Raw genomic sequence first — 26,020 nt, 5'->3', positions numbered from 1 at the left:
CCAGTGCTATCTCCTCATTTGACTCATCTGTGTATCATCATCACCTTGACCTGGGCACACCGTGGATGCCAATGCAACAACCAATTACTGATCACCTACCAAGTGGCAGGTGCTATCTTCAGGACTTGGGAGACAGATTACAGGCAGCCCTTGCCATAATCAGGCTCACAGTATGTTGACCTGACAGATAACTAAGCAGAGATCGCTGTTGTGGCAGTATTAGTAGGAGATACTGATGAGTTTGTAGAATTTAACTGAAGAAAATAAGAAATGCTACATGGGTGGGATCAGTGACTACACTGGTCCATTGTTATCACTCTGTGACACTTGGGAGCATTGCATATGAGGACGTGACTACCTTTTATGGAATCAACCTCAAAAGGTTCAGTGTATTGAAAACCAAACTCATTACTGGCTTCAGCTAACTTACCTCCCCAACCCTCTTCTTTTTCTCTGTAATACCATTATGGTTTTCTCACCAATCCAAACTTGAAAGCTTTATAATCTTTGATTCCTCCAATTCCTTCATCTCTCATATACAAAAGGTATTAATAGATCTTTAACATTTTTGCTTCTCCACTTCTGAAGCCATTAAATCAAACCATTCATCCCTCAAATCTGGACTCTGTCTTCAGTCTTTCTCTTATTCCATCCAGCATTTGAATTGGTGGACTGAATAAAGCAAATGGCCCTCCCCAATGTGGGTTAACATCATCCAACCATTAAGAGGCTGAATAGAGCAGAAGGGCAAAAGAAGGCTGGAATAACTCTGCCTGATCATTTGAACTGGGACATCAATCTTGTCCTGCCCTCAGCATTTTTTGGTTCTCAGGTCCTCACACCCAGACTGGAATGTATACTATTGGTTCTCCAGCTCTCAGTCCTTCAAACTACACCACTGGCTTTCCTGGGTCTCCATGTGGTAGATGGTAAATCATGAGACTTCTTGGCCTCCAAAGAGGCCATATGTGTGTGTGTGTGTGTGTGTGTGTGTGTGTGTGTGTGTGTGTGTGTGTATGCTTCTGTTTCTTTTGAGAACCTTGATTAATACAAGGATGAAATAAAGAGATAATAATCACCAACAAAATGTACTGCTTAAGTCTTCGTAGGATAATTCTTATGAAGGGTAAGCTCAAAAAAATCTGTGTTCAGTGCCAACTAACAAGGGTTAAAAATAATTGAACCAAGTTTTGACAATATTACCTTCTACTTTCTTCAAAAATACTGGGTTGATGTCATCTGGTCCCAGTGGTTTATTTATTACCCACTTTGTCAATCAAGCTTTGAACATCCAATGCATTTACCAATAGCAGACCTAAAACCTTTAAGCCATCTACTACTAAAGAAGAAAAATCTTAATGTTTTTCTAAGAAAAAAAGTTTCAATTTGATGACATAAAGTTCTGAAACTTCCTGGAAATTGCCATGAAATTTTTCAAGGCAAAGAAAATCAGGACTGTAAAGAGTCTCACAAGGCCTTGGTCTATTCAGCTCTCCTGGAGAAATCAAAGTGCCTTCAGCTAAATGATATTACTGATGCATTTTCCCAAGTGCCATCAAAATGGCACTGACTCTTTTGGAGCCACTTTCAATGTGAAATGCATCACAAAATGTTTCTTTACTGTTATGAAGATACAAAATATGTACTCACCAGCTTGATTCAAGTGACTATAATTCCAAGACTACAATGAGCCTGTCAAAGAAAGCTTTTACAGACTCAAAAAAAAGATAGAAGCTCTAATTAATTCTAGAGCACTAACCTGACATAGCTGCAAATGCATCAGCCTTGGACTACACTGTTGGTGAGGCCATGAACCAGAAACTAGGAGAGGGGAAAAAAAGAGATAAAAACAAAGAGACACCATCAAAAATAAAGAAAGAGACAAAGAGAAAGAAAGGGAGAGGGAGATAAAGAGAAAGAAAGAGGTGATTAGTAGAGAGATATAGAAAAAGACACACAGAGAGAAGCTGAAAAAATAAACACAAAGACAAATAAAGAGATGGAATCATAACTATCAAGAAGAAATATCTAAATTTACTACTTCTACTTAATTAAGCTCAATACTTATTATAACCTATTAATTATTGACCACGATTTTGCAATTCATTCACAATAACAATTATCAAGAATCTACAGTTATTAACTAATGATACTTTCTATCAGGAAAAAAGGCAGACAGATTTGCTAAAGAGAAGGCAGAGAGGAGGTGTTAAGATGGAATGGGGTGTTTATTAAAAAGGATACCTGATGCTATCAGCCTACATTATTTAGTCATCTATTCTCCTAGGAACATTATCCACACTTTTAGAATTTAAAAAGGAAAACCTCCTCCTAGAAGATTTTCCATAAATTTGAACACTGGGATTATCACCATGCTAGGGACTATACAATAACAAGTGAAAAGAAATATCATCCCTGCCCTTAAAAGCTTAGAAATGAAGAAGAAAACAATGGCAAAGATGTATGACATAAAAACCAAAAACATATTTTTAAAAAGTGAATAATTACATTGTGTTTACATTATATAAAATCAAAAGCAAAAATCTAATTGAATGTCATAAAATAGTGAGTGAAAAGGGTACTGGATAAGCATTGAAAGAGTAAAAGAGAAGTGGCCTCCTTTATGCTTGAGGTAAGTAATAAATTATCCATATATCTATCTTAACCTCATGCCTCACAGGCGAGTGGATTTTTGTTTTTAAGATCAGATTCAGGCCAGCATGGTGGCTCACGCATTTAATCCCAGCACTTTGGGAGGCCAAGGTGGGTGGATCACCTGATGTCGGGAGTTCGAGACCAGCCTGGCCAACATGGCAAAACCCCATCTCTACCAAAAAATACAAAAAATACCTGGGCATTGTGGTGTACGCCTGTAATCCCAGCTACTCGGGAGGCTGAGGCATGAGAATTGGTTTAACCCATGAGTCAGAGGTTGCAGTGAGCCAAGATCATGCCACTGCACTCCAGCCAGGGTGACAGAGTGAGACCCTGTCTCAAAAAAAAAAAAAAATCAAATTCAGAGTGTTCAGTTAATTATGTGCCTCAATTCATGGTACAAAATCATTAGCCTATTCATCGCAAGTCTCTTTGTCTTATTTGCTTTTAAAAAACTATTTGTTCTCTTTTATCCCCATTTCTCACTCCCTCCCACAATGTCCTAAGTAGAAAACTCTTCTAAGATGTTTTTTGATTGTATATCTTCTTGCAAAATATAAAATATTATTCTGTGTGCATGTAAAATTGTATGTATACATATGCAATTGTATTATATATAATTCTATTTTTTACTTTTTTAAAGCCCAGCTTTATGTTTATAAGAGCCATTCATGTTGCAATACATACATTAGTCTATTGCTTCCAACTGTTTTGTCATAGTCCCTGGGGTCATCCACCATATTTTATATGTCCACTCTCCCACATAGATCTTGCCCCCATAAATACTGCTATAATAATCATCCTTGAATATGTACCTTTAGGGGTCTGTACAATAATTTCTCTGGGAAATATACCAGAAAAGTGAATTACTGGGTCATAGAATATGAAAATATATTTAATTTGGCTAGAGATTGTTCTCCAGAATGGCGGCACATGCTTCACACCCACCAATCAGTGCATGAGTGTGCCTATGTCTTCACAGCCCTGCCAACACATTTTATTAATACATCCCTGCTACAAAGTGATCTCATTGTTTTTAAAATTTGCATTGCACTTATTACTAATGAGTTGAACATTTCTTTACATACTTGCTAGCTTTTAGGCTTCCTCTTCTTTAAGTTGCCAATTCAGAACTTTTGCCCATTTTTCTATTAGGACTACTGCCTTCTTCATGTTGATTTCCAGTATTCTCTAGGCCCACATATTTATTCCTTAACATTTTAGACAGTGCTAATATCTTCTCTCATTTTGCCTTCTAATGGCTTTGTTCATGGTATCCTTCATGGAACAGAAATTCTAAATTCTGACGCAATCAAATTCAGCAATATTTTTGTCTTTTAATTTATGCTTCTTAGGTCATGCTTGTGTGCATAGGAGATAGGTGTGCTTATTGTTACAGAAACAGTCAAGAGGGAAGTGGAATACTTAAAAGATATGGGCAAAAAGATCTACCATGAGGCAAGGTGAAGAGGGAAGGCTACTGGGAAGGCATGATGTTGGGGCAAGACCCTGCCATGTATTAGCTGTGTGACCTTGGACAAGATGATGAACCTCCCAGAGCCTATCATTTGTAAAGTGGGAACAACCCCTATAGTCACAGACAAAATACATAAAAGAATCTGCACAATGACTAGACTAGAATATGATAAACACTTGATCAATGTAAATTCCTTGGCCCCCTACTTCCTCATTTCCATCCCTAATTTGATACAGAGAGAAGGAATTTGCAACCTCTGACACTTTGTAGTCAGATCCATCAACTGATCCCATACCGCCAATTTTAAAGTATCATCTGTGGATACAGGCTGTCTAGAGCACTTCTGCTCATTCTGCAATTAGATATCAGACAAAGATTAAGCCCTAAAAAAAAAAATACTGAAAATGCTGTTTCCTTGATGAGATCAAAAGAGGAGATGAGGTCATGTGCAAATAATTACTTATCTGATGATGGGACTTTGCAGGTAAATTAGCATCTCACTAACAAATGGACTGAACTTATTGGCTATAGAAAGCCTTCTTTTGCTAGATGTGCTTGAAGTATGCAGGAAGGCTATTTTAGGTTCCTATGAGACAAGAGTTTGGAAATAAGTTTAGGCTGTAGCTTCCCAGACTTTATCTGTGCTGCTTAAGTTTCCAGAAAGAATAGGCCATGGTGAACAATCTAATCACCATTTGATTGATGTTTATTTATCCTTCTCTTTCTCATCTGCTTTCACTGAGATGCCAACCAAAATTTCTTGTTATTTGGATATGACATGGACATAAAAGACCTATGAGAATCACACAGTGCTAAAATGAAGCTTGTTTTAGTATGAATGAGTTTTCAAATATCCTTTTTAAATTTGTGACCTTTCACAATCCACTCATGATTTAACATGCAGATATCTAATATGTATCTATTACTTACCAGGCCCTGGGCCTAGTGCTACAGGAGATGGAAAGATAAATAAGGTGTGGCTTTTACCATGGAGGAGGTCACTGTTTTTCAGAGGAGATAACCATGTGAACACTCAACTACAATAAAATCTGACCATTGTATAAAACAGACAGTGCTACAAAAGTAGAGATGAAAGAACAATTAAATTTATTTAGGTTGGGGTTCCAGAAAGACTTCAAAGAAAAAAATGAGTCTTTAAAAACTAGTATAAATTCTCCAAGCAGAGAGGGGTTGAGTTGGGTTAAGGTCAGGGTTAGGGTTAGGTTAGACAGAGGTCCAAGAAGCAGCTTTTAAGGCAAGGGGTACTCACATGTTGAGGGAAAGGCAAATAGACCCCATGTGGCTGAAGCACAAGGTGGTACTTAAGGCCATGGAACTGCATCATATCACTTAAGGAGAATGTTTATAAACAAAAGATAGAAACATTTGAAATGCCAGCCTTTAAGATGAGGTCTAGGGGCTGGGCATGGTGGCTTATGCTTGTAATCCCAGCACTTTGAGAGGCCAAGTCAGGAAGATCACTTGAGCTGGGAGTTCGAGTTCAAGACCAGCCTGGGCAACATAGTGAGACCTCATCTTTATTTTAAAAAAATCGAAAAATTAGCCAGGTGTGGTGGCATGCACCTGTGGGCCCAGGTACTTGAGAGATGGAGATGGGAGGACTGCTTGATCCTGGGAGGCTCAGGCTGCAGTGAACCATGATTGTGCTGCTGCACTCCAGCCTGGGCAACAGAGTAAGACCAGAAATATATATATATATATATGGCCTAGGAAAGAGAAGCATACAAAACAGATAAAGGGAAAGGGTATAAAAAATGAAGGAGAACCTACTTTAACTTTTTTTTTTTTTTGAGATGGAGTCTTGCTCTGCTGCCCAGGCTGGAGTGCAGTGGCACAATCTAGGCTCACTGCAAACTCCACCTCCCAGGTTCAAGCAATTCTCCTGCCTTAGCCTCCTGAGTAGCTGGGACTACAGGCACCTGCCACCACGCCTGGCTAATTTTTTGTATTTTTAGTAGAGACTGGGTTTCACCACATTAGCCAGGATGGTCTTGATCTCCTGACCTTGTGATCCACCTGCCTTGGCCTCCCAAAGTGCTGGGATTACAAGTGTGAGCCACTGCACCTGGCAATTTTTGTAGTTTTTAGTAGTGAGGGAGTTTCACTACGTTGCTTGGGCTGGTCTCAAACTCCTAACCTCAGGTGATCCACCTGCCTCGGCCTCCCAAAGCACTGAGATTAAAAGCGTGAGCCACCGCGCCCAGCCAAACCTACTTTAACTTATATGGCAAATGTGACAAACAGCCTAAAGCAATTTCCCTTCAATCCATCAGAATGCCCTTGGAGATAACTCCTTTCATGATTATGCTCTATATTCCTTTTTGTCCTATTAAATTCATTCTAATCCTATAACCACAGAGGACCACAATGCTATTGGTAGTGTTACTTGTACTATATAACCAATGGCAATCTGTTCTTGTTTATTTATGCAAAAAAGTCCATATCATATTGTTGATTAAGGGACATAATGAAAGGAGTATTGTGTTAGATATGGAGAGTTGGCATTCAACATCCATCCAAGGTCCTTCAAATGTGCTTTTCTGAGTAACAAAGACTGAAAACCTAAGAACTACATTCCTGGGATTTTCTACAGTTAGGGTTCTAGAAGTAATTTAAGTGTCACCAATTTTTTGCACTTGAACAAGATCTGGAAAGCAGGAATTAGACAGAGACTGTTTTCTGCTGTTTCAGAGACAAGCACCATTGTGAAAATCTCTAGATTTTCTGTGGCAGTTTTCTGACAAAGGCCATTGCTTAATCTAGGAAAGGCAACAGGAATCATGGTAGCCTGGTTCTACAGAATTATTCTCAAATTCATTCCTGAGAAGCTCAATTTAAAATCTGCATCATTAGCTTACCCAGTGATTCTGTAAACCATTTAAAATCCTGTAAGATATTCATAGCTGGTTAAACCAGTTAGAGGAGATGCTAATCTCCACAGCTGAACATTAACTATCCAGTCAACTCTGCACATTGAGCTCAATCTAGTGCTCTTTACCTGTCCTTCCTCTCACTCCTATATTATTCCCAAAAGGAAAAGTCATAAGGTACACACAGTTTGACATAAACCAGCAGAAGTACCAATCCATATACGCAGCTCAAAAATCAAAGTCTAGCTACACTGAGACCTTAAGTTTGCTGGTACATATTCAAAAGCATGTCATTCACCAATCTTCGAACAATGACACTGATGTTCCAAAGTATGTGTAAGCTAACCTAAAGAACTGTTCCTTAGAGCACTTTGATAGGGGAGAGGGAGTGGAAATTAGTCAACTTTGCTATTTTGTAGTCTATTACTTACATTCTAAGTCATCCTCAAAATACAGAACGAAATATGCTTTTAAGAAAAAATGAAAAAGAAGGTGATATATCAATGCAAACCATCTTAATATCTTTTAAAACACTCAATTTGAATAAAATAGGACAATCAATTACAATTGATTTATTAAAATAATTCATTAATAATGAATTATTATTCATCAATTAGAATATCATTAAAGCACCAGTAGAAAAATAGGCAAGGGATATGCTCAAATAATTTAAAGAAGAAAAATATGCTTCCAGTAAACATATGAAAATATTAACCTGAACAATAAGCAAAGGTATGCAAAGTAAAATAATAGGGAAATATCACTTTTGGTTCATCAAATTGGCAAAGATTAGGAAAAAATACCCATGCAGGTGAAGGTGCAGGGTTTTGAAGATACACTGCTAATAAGAGAATAGGTGTGTACAATCTGGAAAACAATTTAACAAAATATATCAAGAATATAAATGTATCAATATGTACATTAATAATTTAAAGTAATTAAATATATATTTACGTTGTATCATTAAAATGTACATTATATACAATGTTTACATATCTATTGTGTTAACATTTTTAAACAACTAAAACCACTAAAAAATAAAACAGCTTCTAAGAACTTTATTGGCATTTTTTACATCTATACAAGCAGTTTCAAAACTAATTGTCTCTACTCTCCTACAACTTCCTAGAATATACCGATGATTCCTCCTTTATATGTCATTTATTAAAAACATAAAATTTCCTTTAAAAGTCTATACTTCTTTCTACATTAAAAGATTTTATACCCATGCTATTTAAAAGAAGAGAAAAAAATAAGAAAATAATCTAGTTTCCAATAACAAGGCATTATATTAATTATTGCATATTTAAATTTGGTAGCCATTAGAACTTATTTAAAAAGATATTTACTAGTATGTGGTAAATGTTCATGATATATAAGATAAAAGGACACAAACTATATGCAGTGTGAACACAAGTTTATAAAATAAAATACATATGCATATAGAAATATCAAAAGGAAAAATAGAAATGATAGCAATGACTCTCTAGAGGAAAATATCATAGGTGATTATATGGTTTGGCTGTGTCCCCACCCAAATTTCATCTTGAATTTCCATGTGTTGTGGGAGGGATCTGGTGAGAGGTAATTGAATCATGGGGGCAGGGCTTCCTGTGCTCTTCTGGTGGTAGTGAAAAAGTCTCACAAGATCTCATCATTTTAAAAGGGGGAATTTCCTGCACAAGTTCTCTTCTCTTGTCTGCCACCATGTGAGAAATGCCTTTCACCTTCCACCATGATTGTGAGATTTCCCCAGCCATGTGGAACTGTAAGTCTAGTAAATCTCTTTCTTTTGTAAATTGCCCAGTCTTGGGTATGTCTTCATCAGCAGCACAAAAATGGACTAATACAGTAAATTGGTACCAGTAGACTGGGGCGCTGCTGAAAAGATACCCAAAAATGTGGAAGCAACTTTGGAACTGGGTAACAGGCAGAGGTTGGAATAGTATGAAGGGCTCAGAAGAAGACAGGAAAATGTGGGAAAGTGTGGAACTCCCTGGAGACTTGTTGAAATGGCTTTGACCAAAATGCTCATAATAATATGGACAATGAAGTGCAGGCTGAGGTGGTCTCAGATGGAGATGAGGAACTTGTTGGGAAATGGAGCAAAGGTGATTCTTGCTGTATTTTAGCAAAGAGAGTGGTGGCATTTTACCCCCACCCTAGCAATTTGTGGAACTTTGAACTTGAGAGAGATGATTTAGGGTATCTGGCAGAAGAAATTTCTAAGCAGCAAAGCATTCAAGAGGTGACTTGGGTGCTGTTAAAGGCATTCAGTTTTATAAGGGAAGCAGAGCATAAAAGTTCGGAAAATTTGCAGCCTGACAATGTGATAGAAAAGAAAATCCCATTTTCTGAGGAGAAATCCAAGCTGGCTGAAGAAATTTGCATAAATAATGAGGAGCTGAATGTTAATCCCCAAGACAATGGGGAAAATGTCTCCAGGACATGTCAGAGGTCTTCAAGGCAGCTCCTCCCATTACAGGCCTGAAGGCCTAGGAGGAAAAAGTGGTTTCATGGGCTGGGCCCAGGATCCTCATACTGTGTGCCGTCTAGGGAATTGGTGACCTGCATTCCAGTCGCTCTAGTTGTGGCTGAAAGGGGCCAATGTAGAATCTGAACCATGGCTTCAGAGGGCACAAGCCTCACGCCTTGGCATCTTCCACATGATGTTGAGCCTGCCGGTGCACAGGAGTCAAGAATTGGGGTTTGGGAACCTCCACCTAGATTTCAGAGGATGTATGGAAACATCTGGATGTCCAGGCAGAAGTTTGCTGTGGGGGCATTGCTCTCATGGAGAACCTCCACTAGGGCAGTGCAGAAGGGAAAGGTAGGATCAGAGCCCCCACCCAGAGTCCCTACTGTGGCACCGCCTAGTGGAGCTGTGAGAAGAGGGCCACTGTCCTCAAGACCCCAGAATGATAGATCCACCAACAGCTTGCACCGTGCACCTGGAAAAACTGCAGACACTCAAGACCAACCCATGAAAGCAGCCTGGAAGGATGGAGCTGCCCAAGACCATGGCAACCCACATTTTGCATTGGCATGACCTAGATGTGAGACATGGAGTTAAAGGAGATCATTTTGAAGCTTTAAGATTTGGCTGCCCTGCTGGATTTCGGACTTGCATGGGACCTGTAGCCCCTTTGTTTTGGCCAATTTCTCCCACAAGGAATGGCTGTATTTACCCAATGCCTGTACCCCCATTGTATCTAGGAAGTAACTAGCTTGCTTTTGATTTTGCAGGCTTATAAGTGGACAGGACTTGCCTTGTCTCGGATGAGACTTTGGACTGTGGACTTTTGAGTTAATGCTGAAATGAGTTAAGATTTTGGCAAACTGTTGGGAAAGCATGATTGGTTTTGAAATGTGAGGACATGAGATTTTGGAGGGGCCAAGTCAGAATGATATGGTTTGACTATGTCCCGACCCAACTCTGATCTTGAATTTCCACGTGTTGTGGGAAGGACTCAGCGGGAGGTAATTGAATCATGGGGGCAGGTCCTTCCCATGCTGTTCTCATGATAGTGAATAAGTCTCACAAGATCTCATGGTTTTAAAAAGGGGAGTTCCCTGCACAAGCTCTCTTCTCTTGTCTGCCACCATGTGAGATGTGCCTTTCACCTTCTGCCACGATTGTGAGGCCTCTCAAGCCACGTGGAACTGTAAGTCTAATAAACCTCTTTCTTTTGTAAATTGCCCAGTCTTGGGTATGTCTTTATAAGCAGTGTGAAAATGGACCAATACAGAAGATTTTTATTATTTTTATATTTATGTACATGCTTTCTATAATAAGCAAGTATTAATTTTATAATCAGAGAAATTCTGAGTAAATGATGATGGCTCAACAGTATCATCATTCATTATGTATATGGCTTGGCTCTGTCCCACCCAAATCTTATGGAGGGACTCAGTGGGACGTAACTGAATCATGGGGGCAGTAACCCCCATGCTGTTCTTGTGATAGTGAGTGAATTCTCACAAGATCTGATGGTTGTATAACCGTCTTTCCCCTTTGCTTGCCACTCATTCTCTCCTTCCGCCCTGTGAAGGAGTGCCTTCGGCCATGATTGTAACTTTCCTGAGGCCTCCCCAGCCATGTGGAACTGTGATTCAATTAAACCTCTTTCATCTATAAATTATCCTGTCTTAGTATTTCTTCATAGCAGCATGAGAACAGACTAATACAATGTAGAAGAAGGCCTTATTTTAGTACAAGTGAATAATACCCCAAGGAAAGAACTACCTTAAAAATTCACTGTTTCTCAAATAAATGAGTAAACTAAATGAGTAACTACTATTTACTGAGTATGATGCTAGATGTTGAGAATACAGAAATGGATAAGACTCAGTCCAGGCCGCCAGGAACCCCCTAACTAATACAAAACATACAATAAAACATAACATAATATGGCATATAAACATAATAAAACATACACCAAACATAATAAAAACATACAATCCTAAAATTTGAAGAAAGCCCTGTATTTCGGTAGAGATGTCAGTCTCCACTGAGGATTAATAAATACTCAATGACCTGCTGTGTTGGGCTCAGAGACCATAAACCATGAAGACCCAGAGTTATGTCTGCTGGGAAAGAACCGCATAGTCTGCCCAAGTTCCTCTTTCTTGAACATATGTCAGCCTGTCCCAGATGTGACTGTTGATTCTCATTCTTTTACTTGGTCCATTCAAATCTGATGTATGCTATGTTATCTCAGGACTGATTGGAGATTGTGCTTTCTCCTGTCTTGTAAGTTTGTCCTTCATCTCTTCAGACTTGGCCTGCTTGTATATCTGCCTTCTTCAAACTCTCCACAGATAACTTGCAGAGCTCTCAATCCTGCCATGTGAATAAACTAACATACCTACTGTAATACTGAAGTTGAGAAGAGTGCATAAACTAACATACATACTGTAATACTCAAGTCTAGAATTAAAAAGTTTAAAAATCTGGTTAAACAAAGAATCTACTCCATCACATATAGTTGGCAGAATCCAGCTCCTGTGAATTCTAGCTTCAGTGATCCCTTATGGAGTCTCATAAAAATTACCCTTTCCAATCTAGAGGAGACCTTACAGATTCAACATTCCAACCATCTCTCATTTCACAGGTCATGAAATCAAGGCCATGATGATTAAATGGCAACCAAGGTCACACAACTAGTTAGTGGTAAGCCAAAGTGAGAAGACAGGTTTCCTGAGAGAGAGGCTAGAAGATAAGCTCTGCACCACTCTGCCTGGGTTAGAGATCCTGTTACGCCAACTTTACACTGTCTCCTGTGGGAATTTTCCACACCTGGTCCAGCCTAACTCTCCAGTCTCTTCAGAGCTTAAAATAGTCCAGTTGCCAGACAACTGTTTATCTACTTTGAGCCCCATGGAACGAGGAGTGGGGTGAAAGTGAGTCTTGGAAAACCAGAATAGATTCCGGTGAGTAAAATTCACATCCTCTGGGTTTTGAAGGTCTCAGGAGCAATCAGTAACTTGGCTTAGTTTTCAATACCAGGCAGGTGGCCAGGAAAGAGGAGGCCCAGTTGTAGAATGAGAAATGACAATGAGAAAGAAATGGGAATAAGAAAACTTTCTTTAAAAAAACACACAAAAACCAATATATTCTGCTGTTACAGTACAGGTATCAACGGCTTTTGAAACAGATCTGCTTCAGCTAGATGGCTAAAAATAGTAGTCTTATAAATGAAACAACATTAAAATATTTGTATGTGAGGCAATATAGTCTAATGACTAAAAGCACAAACTCTGGAGTTTGACAGTTGTTCATGCCCAAACAAGGCCTCTTACCAGTTGTGCAACCCTTGGTAAATTACATAACCTCTTGGAGTCTGGTTCTCTCATCTGGGAAAAAAAGTGCTAATCCTTTTCAGATAACTGGACAATTGAGAGAGCTTAAAAAGGAGGATTTAAGTTGGTGTCTAACATAGATTAGCATTTAACAGAAGGCAACTGAAGAAAACTGACTAACACTATAGAACCCAAGCTAAGGAGCTCCCTAATACCTTGGAGAATTCTACCACCTATTCATGCAGCCTTAGAGAGATCAAAACTGGCTATCCCACTGATTCTTCCAGCATGGCAGCATGAGTAACTCAGCAGATCTTCACCCCACAAAATATTTAGTGGGAAAAATTATTTAAAAAATAATTTAATGTCTCTCAAAACTCCCCTAAGGGCATACAGCAAAGGACAACATTCATCCAAGAAAATTTACCAAATCTTGATGAGAACAGTAAGAGTCTGTGGCATCTGGATCATGATCTGCTTTCCTCTCCCACCCCCAGCCCCATGTTACAGAAACTCTACTACAGGTACCGTATTCTGACCAAGTGCAGACAAGAACATAAGAGCTTTCTCTCCACCCAATTCTCAGTTTAGGGCTATAGTTTCACCTTTGGAAGGACAGGCTACCAGTGTTTCTCATTCCCCAACCCCATTACCTTGTGGTAGAACCTCTGTTCTAGTCAAGCAATGCCAAGAGAACTGAGGTGCCATTCCTCTACCCAAGTCCTACTCATAGGGTGGAAACTCTACCCTAAGTAGCCATCAAGAATACTAAGACTCTGATCACCCCTTTCTCAGCTCACTCATAGGAGGTGGTCCCACACTGGAAGCTGCAAGCCAACAAGGCTGAGAACTACCTCCTCCCTTCTTATCATCCACTAAGGATATCATTCTGGGTGACACTGGGAGGTGCCACTATCACTGCATCTAGCTCCCTTGCAGTAGCACGAATGTTCTCCTGGGGGAAGAGAGAAGCCATAAGGATGAAGAGCTCCATAGTTCTTATTGATGTTAGTGACTTCATTTAGTGCAGAGAATGGAGAATTCCCTACCTAAGGGTGTTGCTGAAAATAATGGAGAGCTTGGTGAAGAACAATTAAGGGGGTGCTGGTAGCTTCATGATACTGCTAGCAACAAGCAAAATGGCAGAACAACCATAGCTTTAACAGAAAGAACCAAGGAAAGAAACAACCAAGAAGGGCCTTCCTGGGATCCCAGTAAACCCTGGGGGTTGAAAAGCTACACACATGTCCTAGGTCATACCTACTCAGGAACAATCAAAACAACACATGGGTCAGACTTGAAAACATTTCCCAAGCTGCACACAGATCCGTCAACAAAGGGCAGAAATCTCACTCACTCAAGGTGTTTAAGGACAACCTCTGAGCAAACACTGGCTAAAAAATAAGCTATTCTGACCCTGCAGAAAATACTATTAAGCCAAGCTTTAAAATAAAATTATTTGCATTCTGGTAATCTGCAAGGCTGTGTGCATGCCCAAGGCCACACCCTCTCAGAAGTGATTAGAAAAGGAACTTCCAAGGCATTTGGCCTTGGCCAAAGTTGGGGAAAAAAACAAACTTCTTAAGTTGTAATAACAGACTCCAAGCCATAAAAACATCAAATGGCAAAGAGTAAAAATATAACTGTCTAAAGGAACCTAAGCATAACCTTTGACCAATAAGTGGCTTATGCAGACCTACGGGTGACTCATAGGGAACCCAGCCAAAAGAAAAACAAAAAATAAAACAGAAAAACAATCTAAACAGGAACGTCAGAAGCTGAACAGTGTAGGAGAAATAGACATCACAGAGTTAGTACAGTCAAGCGATTAAACAAATGAATGACCAAGTTAATGGATGGGGGAAAGGGAGGAAGACAAGTCAGTATCCAGAGTTGCCATAAAATATTATTTTAAATTACTATTTTAAATATTCAGGTTTTCTGTTTTTAAAACTATGGCATAAAAAGATACAATAAAGTACAACCCATACACATTAAAAAAAAGAAGTAGGCAGTAGAAACTGTCTTTTAGGGGGCCCAGATGTAGGATATAGCAAACACTTCAAAGCAGCTATTATTGAAATATTCAAGGAACTAAAAGAAACCATACTTAAAGAACTAAAGGCAGATATGATGACATCATCTCATCAAATAAAAAATATCAATAAAGACACAGAAATTATTTTTTAAAAAGACCAAAAAGAAGTTCTGGAGTTTAAATGTATAGTAACTAAAAAGACAAATTCAGTATAGAGGCTCAATAGTAGCTTTAAGCTAATAGAAGAAAGAATCAGTAAGCTTGATGACAGATTGATAGAGGTCATACAATCTGAAGAACAAAGAAAATAAAGAATAAAGAAAAATGAGCAGAGCATAAGAGAAATATGGGACATCATTAAATCACCAACACACTGTAAATGGAAGTACCAGAAGGAGAGGAAAAAGAAAAAAAGGAAGAAAAAGAATTTGTGAAAATGATAGCTGAAAACTTCTCAAATTTGATGAAAAACTTCAATCTACACACGCAAGAAAATCAACAACCTCCAAGTAAGATGAGAATAAAGATATACATACCTAGATACATTAGAGTCAAAATAATAAAAATCAAAAGAAAAAGAAAACCTTGAAAGCAATAAAGAAGACATGACTCAGCACATACAAGGAAACCTCCAAAACTGTAACAGCTGACATCTCATCAAAACAATGGAGTCCAGGCCGGGCATGGTGGCTCAAGCCTGTAATCCCATCACTTTGGGAAGCCTAGGCAGGTGGATCACCTGAATCCAGGAGTTTGAGACAAGCCTGTCCAAAATGGTGAAACTGCATCTCTACTAAAAATACAAAAAATTAGCTGGGCATGGTGGTGTGCACCTGTAATCCCAGCTACTTGGGAGGCTGAGGCAGGAGAATCACTTGAACTGGGGAAATGGAGGTTGCAGTGAGCTGAGATTGTGCCACTGCACTCCAGCCTAGGCAACAAGAGTGAAACTCCATCTCAGAAAAAAAAAGGAAGAAAGAAAAAGAAACAATGGAGTCCAGAAGGCAATGGGATGGATAATGTATTCAAAGTGCTGAAAATAAAAAAAAAAGAAAGAAAAGAAAAAAAGAAAAGAAAAACAAACCCGTCAACTAAGAATCTCATGTCTAGTAAAACTATCTTTCAAAACTGAAGGTTAAGCAAAGAGATAAAGATGAATAAAGGCTCAGAGAATTTGTTGCTAGAAAAATCTAAACAGTTGTTCTGCCCAAAAGCAAGTGACAGCAGTGATTTAGACCCCTATCCTTACAAACATAAAAAAATTATAAGATACTATAAATAACTGTATACCAACAAATTACATGGCTTAGATAAAACAGATACATTTCTCAAAAGACACAAACTACTAAAACTGACTCAAGAAGAAACTGAAAATCTGATTAGACAAGTAAAGAAACTGAATTAGTAATTAAAAATCTTCCCACAAAGAAAAGCGTGAATGAGATTGCTTCACTGGTGAATTCTACCAGAAATTTAAAGAATTAATAGCAGTCAGTTGTAATCTCTTCCAAAGAATGGAAGGTGAGGTGACACTTTGCCACTGATTTCATGAGGCCAGTCTTACTCTAATACAAAAAAAAAAAAAAGACATTATAAGAAAATGAAACTACAAGCCAATATCCCTATGGATGTAAATGCAAAATATTAAGCAAAATACCACCAAACTGAATTCAGCACCATATAAAAAAGATTATGTATTGTAATCAAGTGGGGTTTATCCTAGTAATGCAAGGTTTGTTTAACATCTGAAAATCAATTAATGTAATGCACCGAATTAAAGGAGAAAGAATAGTCTTTTCAACAAATGAGGCTGAGACAACTGAATGACCACATTCAAAAGAAGAAAGCTGAAGCCTTATCTTATACCATATACAAAAATTAACACAATTAATTCACAGATATAAATGTAAGAATGGCAGCCATAAAATTCTTAGAAGAAAATATGAGATGAGAGTAAAGATATACATACCTAGATACATTACAGTAGTAGTAGTAAATGTTTGTGACCATGGTGTAGGCAATGGTTTGATATGACACCAAAAGCACAGGCAAGAAAAGAAATAAAATAAATTAGTTGGACTAATCAAAAATTAAATATTTCTGTAGCAAATATTGCCGTCAAAAAAAAGAAAAGACAGTCCTCAGAATGGGAGAGAACATTAGTAAATCAAATATATGAAAAGGGACTTGTATATACGATACATTAAAAAAGCTTTTAAAACTCTATAATAAAAATCTCATAGTCCGATTAAAAACCGGGCAATGAATTTGGATACACATTTCTCCAAAGAAGATAAACAAATGGCAAGTGAGAACATGGAAGGATGCTCAACATCACTTGTCATTAGGGAAATGCAAATCAAAACCACAATGAGATACCACTCCACACCCACTAGAATAGCTATAACCAAGAAGACAGATAATAACAAGTGTTGGCAAGCATATGGAAAAATTATAATACATTGTCAGTGGGTACATAAAACTGTGCAGCCACTTCAGAAAACAGTTTGGCAATACCTCATAAAGTTAAACATAGAGCTGGTATATGACCCAGCAATTCTACTTCTTGGTATATGCCCAAGAGAAATGAAAACAAATGTTCACATGAAAAACTTGTGCATGAATGTTCATAGCAGCACTATTCATAATATCTAAAAGGTGAAAACAATCTCAATGTCCATCAACTGATGCATGGATAAATAAAAATGTGGTACATCCATAAAATGGAATATTATTGAGCAATAAAAAGAATGAAATACTGAAACATGTGACAACATAGATGAACCTGGAAAACAGTATGCTACATGAAAAAAAGCATTCATGAAAGATCACATAATTTATTATTCCATTCATGTAAAATGCCCAGAATAAGCAAATCCATAAAGACAGAAAGCAGATTAGTGATTTCCTAGAGCTGGGATATAGGTAGACTGGAGAATGACAGCTAATAGTCACAGAGTTTCTTTTTGTGGTGATGAACATGTTCTATAATTAGATTGTGGTGGCTGCACAACTCTGTGAATATATTAAAAATCGCTTGTACATTCTAAATGCGTGAACATCATAGTATGTGAATTATATCTCAATAAATAATGTTTTAAACTGACAATGTACTTCTTCACTACGCCTTTCTCTTGGCATTCAAAAAAGTCAAAAGAATAGAAACTTGTTCTTCTGCCACCGGAAATTAGCCCATGGATATATTCAAGGCTAACTGATAGCTCCCTGACGACTGGCTATACATCCCTGATCTAGGCATTTACTGTATATTATCTGATAAAGCTGATCCAGGGTGCTTATAAGTAAAGGTAGAATTCAACCTTGGATAATTCCTTGCAGGAGAAGCCTCAGTTCTATAAAAATAATTAAATCAATTCAGAGTGCAAAGTTCTATTCTCTATTTCATTAATTCTAAAAAATTATTCACACTGAGGCCACTTGGAAGAAGACATCATTTTTGTATCCTGTTTATGTATATTTCAATTATCTATAGAACGATGCTAATGTTTAACTAGATAGCAATTACAAAGTAATAGGGCTGGTAAGTATCATGGACCAGTAGCTAGAGATTCTGCATTTAAAAAGCGATCCAACATGATCAGTTACCTTTCACAAAAGAAACAGAAGTAAAAAATGGGAGGATGAAAAAGGGTAGAGAACTCATTAAGCCAATGGAATAGGAAATTATCCAGATTATAATATGAATCATGCATATTGTACTCAATTACACCAAGGGACATTAGTTTTATAAAATACAAATCAAACTGAAAAGACAAACAATACCTTCTGGAGGAGTCCCAATGCTGCTGCCAAGACCCAGGATGGCTATCTTATGAATTCTTGGCTCCAGCATCACAGCTGATTCTTCTCCCCTCTCCCAGTGGGGTATTCTCACTGGCTCCAGGTGAACATTCTCCAGCCCATCTTGCTGCAGGTTTTGGTACATAATTTGGATGGCTTTTTCTAGGTTCTTGGAGCCACTCAGTCTGGGTCCAACAGTATCAACCAGAAGTGCCAATCGCTCATAGGATCTGTTCTGGGCTTTACCATAAACAGCTAGGTTGATGATTGCTTTAGCAACATCTCCATAGCTGGCTATTTCTTCTTTTATTTCTTCAAAAGTCCTCTTACAGATGCCATTCTTGTATATAGCTTTCCCAGAGCACAGGGATAAAAGGTGAACACCACCAAAAAATGCGAAGATAAGGAATTTCATTTTTTTTCCAGTTGGTTTTCTTGTTAAGATAATCTACATAAATAAGAAACATTATGTTTTAGGGGAAAATAATCTCACAGCTATCTGCCCATAACCCAGGGATTGCTTTTCAAGCAGCATTCCCCTTCCCTTCCCAACCACTGCCCAACATCCACCATCAAATTCAGGCACTGTTACTCCGAGGAATGAACAAGTAAAGAGGCAACGATTGACCTCCCTTAAAACTGTAGAATCACGTGTTACCTATTAATCCTGTTTAAAATATGCTAAAAGGATAAATCAAGAAAAGAGCTGGGAAGGAGAGAAAGAAGTGGTGGTAGCAGTGATAGGGCTAAGTCAGTGTTACCTGCTGTATAGTCTCCTAAATAGAGTATAATCCAAATGGGTGTCCTTGCTCCCTCCACCAGGTGTGTTCTCTCCTCTTTGCCTGTCAGACTCCTCCACTGAGGCCTTCTCAGCTGTCATCTGTTTTTGATAATTTTACCAACCCCCCCTTCAGAACAATAATTGCTTCATCTGTGCTTGAAAAGTACTTTATGCTTATGTTCAAAAGCTATTTATTGGAAGCCACTAGATGCCACAAACTGTGGTATGTTTTTAAAAGGAAAAAGTCTAAGCTACTGCAAAAAGCAGAGAATTAATAAAAAGACTGGGCTTTGTTACCATTTAACTGTTTGATATCCACCACCTACATAATACAAATAATAATAACAATAACAGGAAGCATTTATATAGTGCATGCTGTGTGTCAGACCTTGTACTAAGTATGCTACATTCATTAATGCATTTAATCCTCACAACAACTCTATAAGGTAGTTTATTATTACCTTTATTTTACAAATGAGGAAACTGAGGCACCAAGAGATTAAGCAGTTTGCCAAAGATACACAAAGGCTTTCTAGCTCTAGAGTCCATGCTTTAAACAGTGCTACTCAAAGCATGGTTTGTGGGCCATACCAGTCCACAAACTGTTTTTTACTAATGCACAATAGGTAAATACAGAGATTATGAGTAAATGTATTCAATGCTGTCCAATATAGTAATCAATTGTCTCATATGGTCACTTCAATTTAAATTAACTAAAATTAAATTAAACTAAAGATTTATTTTCTCAGTCACACTAGCCACATTTCAAGTACTCAATAGATACATGTGGCTAGTGGCTATTATATTAAGCAGCACAGACAGAACATTCCTATCATGACAGAAAGTTCTATTGGATAGCACTGGTTTAGACACTTTTTTATAAACTGTATGTCTGCTATTGTTTGAATGTTTGCCCCCTTCAAAACTCATGTTGAAATGTAATTGCGCTTGTGACGGTATTATAAGGTTGGACTTTCAAAAGGTATTCAGGACATGAGGGCTCCACCTTTATGAATAAACTAATGTTTATTGCAGGAAGGGGTTTGTGTCTCCTTTGATCTCTCTCATCCCCTCTTTGCCCTTCTTCTGTGCGATGCCTTCTGCCATGTTATGACTTGGCAAGAAGACCCTCACCAGATGTGGTCCCTCAATCTTGGACTGTTTAGCCTGCAGAACCACGAGCCAATAAATTTTCATTCTTTATAAATTACTCCGTTTGTGGTATTCTGTTAAAGCAGCACGCGTGCACGCACACACACACACACACACACACACAACTAAGACAAAAATTGGTACCAGAGAGGTGGGTTGTTATAACAAATACCTGAAAAATGTGAAAGCAGCTTTGAAATTGGGTAATGGGGAGAGGCCGGAAGAATTTGGAAGAGCAGCCTAGGAAAAGCCTAGATTACAATGAATGCAGTATTAAGGGCAATTCTGGGAAGGGCTCAGAAGAGCAGATGAGCAAGAGAGAAAGTCTGGAACTTCTTAGAGATTACTTGAGTGATTCTTAGAGATTCATGACCAGAATGCTGACAGAAATATGGACAGTACAGGCAATTCTGATGAGGTCTCAGATGGAAATGAAGAACAACGTATTGGAAACTGTAGTAAAGGCTATCCTTGTTATTAAGTGGCAAAAAACTTGGCCAAAGTGTGTCCATGCCTGAGGGCTTTAACAGAAGGCAGAATTTAAGAGTGATAAACTAGAATATCTGATGGAAGAAATATCTAAGCAAAATACTGAAGGAGCTGTGTGGCTTCTTTTAAATGTGTATAATAGAATGTGAGGAAAGAAATAATTTAAAGACAGTATTTATAATTTAAGGGGAAATAGAACATAAAAATTATGAAAATTCACAGCCTGGCCATGTAAAGACTAAAAATGTGTGCTTAGGAGTGCAAACAAAAGATGTGGCCACACAACCATTTGCTAGAAAGGTTTGTATGGATAGTAAAGAGCCAGGTGCTATTCATCAAGACAATAAGAAAATGACCCCAAAGGCACTTCAGGGATCTCTGAGGCAAGCTAGAATCTTGAGGGCAAAGTTTCCAAAGAGGCACCCAGGGGACCTCAGAATTCACTGCCCTGCACCTCACCTGCCCAAATGTCTGTTCCCCACATTCTGGTGCAGTGCCCTTAAGCTGCTCCAGCCATAGCTTGAGCAGGCACATGTGCAGCTAAGGCCTCTGCTCCTGAGTGCACAAGCAGTAAGTCCTGGTGGTATCCACACGGTGCCAATTCTGCAGGCACACAGAGTTCACAAGCTGTGGAGGCATGGCTACCTTCACCTAGATTTTAAAGAATGTATCAGACAGCCTGGGGATCCAGGTAGAAATCTGCTGCAGGAGCAGAGCTGCCACAAACAGTCCCCACTAAAGCAATGTCTAGTGAAGCTGCAGGGGCAGAACCACACCTGAGACTCCTGAACTGTAGATACCAGCACACAAAGCCAGCCCGGGAGAGCTGTAAGCATAAGACTCCAACCTTCCAGCAAAGCCATAGGTGCAAGGCTCTCCAAGTCCTTGGGGGCTCAACCCCTTCCCTAGTGTGTCCAGGAAGCAGGGCAGCATGGAGTCAAAGAAAATTATTTCTGAGGCTTAAGATTTACTGTTGTTGTCCCCATTGGGTTTTGGACTTACTTGGAACCAGTTACCCCTTCCTTGCCTATTTATCCATTTTGGAATGGGAATGTCTATCCTATACCTGTCCCACCATTGTATTGTGGAAATAGATAACTTGTATAATTTCACAGGCTCACAGCTAGAGGGGAATTTGCCTCAGAATGAATTGTGTTATGTCTCACCCATATCTGATTTAGACAAGACTTTGGACTTTTGAGTTGGTGCTGGAAGGAATTAAGACTTTGGAGCTATTGGGATGAAATAAATGTGTTTTGTATGTAAGAAAAACATGATGGGAGGAATACTATGGGTTTAACTTTTGTCCCTCCAAATTTATGTTGAAATTTAATTGCCTTTGTAATGGTCTTGGAAGGTAGGACCTTTAAGAGATGTTTAGATCATGATGGATTTGCCCTCGTGAATGGACAAATGCCTTTATTGAGGGAATGGGTTATTTATCATGGGAGTGAGTTTACCCCCTCTTGCTTTTTCTCTCTCCCTCTCTTGCCCTTCCACTATGTGATGCCTTTTCAAAGTTTTGATGCAGCTAAAAGGCCCTCACCAGATGTGGCCCCTCAATCTTGGACTTTCTAGGCTCTAGAATTGTAAACCAATTAATTTCTGTTAGTTATAAACTATCCAGTCCATGGTATTCCGTTATAGCAGCACAAAATAGACTAAGACAACATCTTGTCAACTTTAATGATTAAAAAATGGTGCTTCTCTTTGTATGTCTTTTTACTTTCACCTTTCTAATTTATTGTTATTTTGCGAAAGCATTAGTCTATAACAAATTCAAAATTTTCAAAATTGTTCCTTCACCACAGATAATATGAGAAGCACAATCATAAACTACTAAATTATAAGAAAAAATTCTAAAATAAGCCAGCATGCAGAGCCTTTAAAAATATGACTCCAACAACTACTTCAACCTTATCTAACCTCCTCCCCCTCTAGAGCACACAGATTTTCATTCTCATTCTCTTTCTCTCTCCGACACACACATACATATACATGCATTGCTAAGCTTCTATATATTGAGCCCTTGAAATGTATTGAGTCCAAACTGAGATGTCTTAGGCTGAGGGCAGTGGCTCATGCCTGTAATCCCAGCACTTTGGGAGACTGAGGCAGGAAGACCAGCCTGGGCAATATAGCAAGATCCAGTCCCTAAAAAAAAAAAAAAAAGTAAAGAAAAAGAAAGAAAGAAAAGAAAAGAAAGGAAGGAAGGAAGACAAATTGAAATGTTTTGTAAGTGTAAAATATTCACCTGATTTGATTTTAATGACTTAAGTTGAAAAATAAATAAATATTTCAGATAAATTGGGTTAAATAAAATGTGTTATTATTGATTTTACCTGTCTCTTTTTACTTTGTACTATGGCTATTAGAAAAATTTAAATTGCACATTTGTGTTCATATTTATATTGGACAATATTGCTCTAGCTGCATTGAACTTCACGCTGTTCTTCAAACGCACAGGCTCTTTCATAACTCTGGGTCTTTACATATGTTCATTCTCTTTTATTGAAAGACCCTTCTCCTCACCTCCTCCCCTTCATCTGGCAAATGCCTCCACTTACTCTTTAATGAAAATGCTTTAAAAACTACCTTTTCTGTAAAGGCTCACTAAACAACACCCCAGAGTTATTTGCACCATCTTCTGTGTTTCTACCATAATTAACTATGCTATCAGCTAATATGTTTGTTTATAAACCTGTCTCCCTTACTATCAAAGTCAAGTAGGGTAAATTATTCACCACTGCACCTTCAATTGTTATACTCAAATATAGGCACTCAATACATTTTTATTTAAGAAATAAATGAGCATTTAATCTCTCTAGGTCTTAGCTTCCCAGAGTATAAGAGTACTGGCCTTGCCTCCTTCACAACTAAGCTGTAAGAGTAAAAAGTTGCTATCATATTTAAACTATTTTGAAAAATTATGAAAACTATACACTGCTGCTGCTTCCCTTTTTATTACAACTATTTACATGCATAGGGTCCTGGTTTCTAAAGCCACTAAAGCCACTATACTGATACTTGTTTTTAAAAGCTAAATTTTGTTAACTAATAAAAAAATTTCACCAGATTGCAATTTATTCTTGAAAGTACATTTTTCCAATGTATTGTTGGTGCAAAAAAAAGTTCATAAGACATCTATTCATTAGCACTAACCACAAATATCTACTTCTCATTAAAAGTTCTCTAAGCATTCTGCAAACATTAATTAACTATTTCACAATACATTTCTAGTGATGGATTAGAATCATATAATGACACCCTTGTAGAGATATAGGAGAGCTTAGTGATCCCTAGTCCATATCCTTGCTTTATAGAAAGTTAATCAAGACCTGTGTTTTGATTCCCAGGCAGCAGATAAACCTGAAACTATAATCAACCAGGTAATTTGACTGACTGACTTACACAGACTTCCTGGAGGATTATAAATTGTGTTTTTTATAGGAAACCATATGCATTTACACGAAATAGAAACTCAATGAGGAATACCCAAATGCAGTCTAAGAGGCAAATAACTGTAATAATATATATATACTCAAACATTCTCATGCATAGAGTACCATGAGAACAAAAAAAAGAATAAAAGGAATGCTGAAAAGCTCTAGAGAAGACATAACATCTGAAGACAGTCTTAGGAAATGGCTCAGCAGGCAGAGAAGAGGGAATGGTACCCTTTCTAGAGGGACCACCAGAACTTAGGTCACAGTCTAGTTAAAAAATATGTCCAGAAAATAACATTGCCTAAGTCAGACATCCTTTTGCATGTATGTTACTCGTATTAATAAATAACATGCCTTTGTTTTTTTTTTTTTTTTGGAGATGGAGTTTTACTCTTGTTCAGGCTGGAGTGCAATGGCACAATCTCGGCTCACTGCAATCTCCACCTTCTGGTTTCAAGCAATTCTCCTGCCTATGCCTCCCGAGAAGCTGAGATTACAGGTGCCTGCCACCATGCTCAGCTAATTTTTGTATTTTCAGTAGAGACAGGGTTTCACCATATTGGCCAGGCTGATCTCGATCTCCTGACCTTGTGATCCACCCCCATCAGCCTCCCAAAGTGCTGGGATTACAGGCGTGAGCCACCACACTTTGCCATAACATGCCATTTTTATAATAATACTTAATGTCTCCTTATATGGTCAATTAAATTAATTTTGATACTAAAATGATATAATCACTTTAAAACAGAAACTGAGTGTTATTCTAAATACCTTAACTAGACTGTATTTTCAAATTCCACAAACATAATAATGCTTATTTTTAAAAGTAGTTTAATTTAAAAGATATTCTTTTAACAAAGTTAGTTTTCCCTGAGTATATCGGTAGCACTTTAGAAGATTTACTAAGATCGAAGGCACAAAACAATGAGCTATATGAGAAATCACCTAGAACCTTCAACATAAGTGAACAATAAATAGGTGGTAGTTGACTCAAAACCTGGTTTTCCCTGGAATATAATCTAAAAATTACTGATGTAATTCCTGGCTGGAATGCATAATCATATATCTCTCTAACAGCACTACAGAATTTTATTATTATTGTTTTTAGATAGTTACATTAGGCCAACTAAGGTAGTTTTTCATTAATAAATAGTAGAAAATACTATTACTAATCGTCTATATTTGGAGAAGTAACAAAAATGGAACAAGATATTAATATATCACATTCCACTTAAGAAAACCAGCATAAGATATAATAGGTATTTTTAAAACACAGAAATCATAATCTGATATATAATTTATAAATTCTAAGCAAGAAATAGAAATGTATTATAAAATTAAAATAATGAAATATATAGACAGAATAAAACTTAATCAAGACCGGTATTCAAGGGCAACCTTAAAAAGTTCTTTCCTGGCCGGGCATGGTGGCTCACGCCTGTAATCCCAGCACTTTGGGAGGCCAAGGCATGCGGATCACAAAGTCAG

At 37.9% G+C, this 26,020-nt stretch overlaps 1 protein-coding gene across 5 annotated transcripts in view; it reads right to left on the bottom strand.

The window, feature by feature from the left end:
- CPQ (carboxypeptidase Q) overlaps positions 1–26,020 on the bottom strand; it is a 619,593-nt gene that overhangs the window by 461,472 nt on the left and 132,101 nt on the right. For all 5 annotated transcript variants that reach the window (XR_008536792.2, XM_063816441.1, XM_054656909.2 and 2 more), the window contains one exon: positions 18,647–19,112. Coding sequence is in view for 4 of the 5 variants with exons in the window: in XM_054656909.2 (XP_054512884.2) it covers positions 18,647–19,112 (466 nt within the window). In the remaining variant the exon portion in view is untranslated. The remainder of the gene's footprint in view (positions 1–18,646; positions 19,113–26,020) is intronic.

This window comes from Pan troglodytes, chromosome 7, assembly GCF_028858775.2.
Source record: "Pan troglodytes isolate AG18354 chromosome 7, NHGRI_mPanTro3-v2.0_pri, whole genome shotgun sequence".
In the NCBI taxonomy this organism is placed as follows: Eukaryota; Metazoa; Chordata; class Mammalia; order Primates; family Hominidae; genus Pan; species Pan troglodytes.
This window is presented reverse-complemented; position numbering and strand designations above follow the sequence as displayed.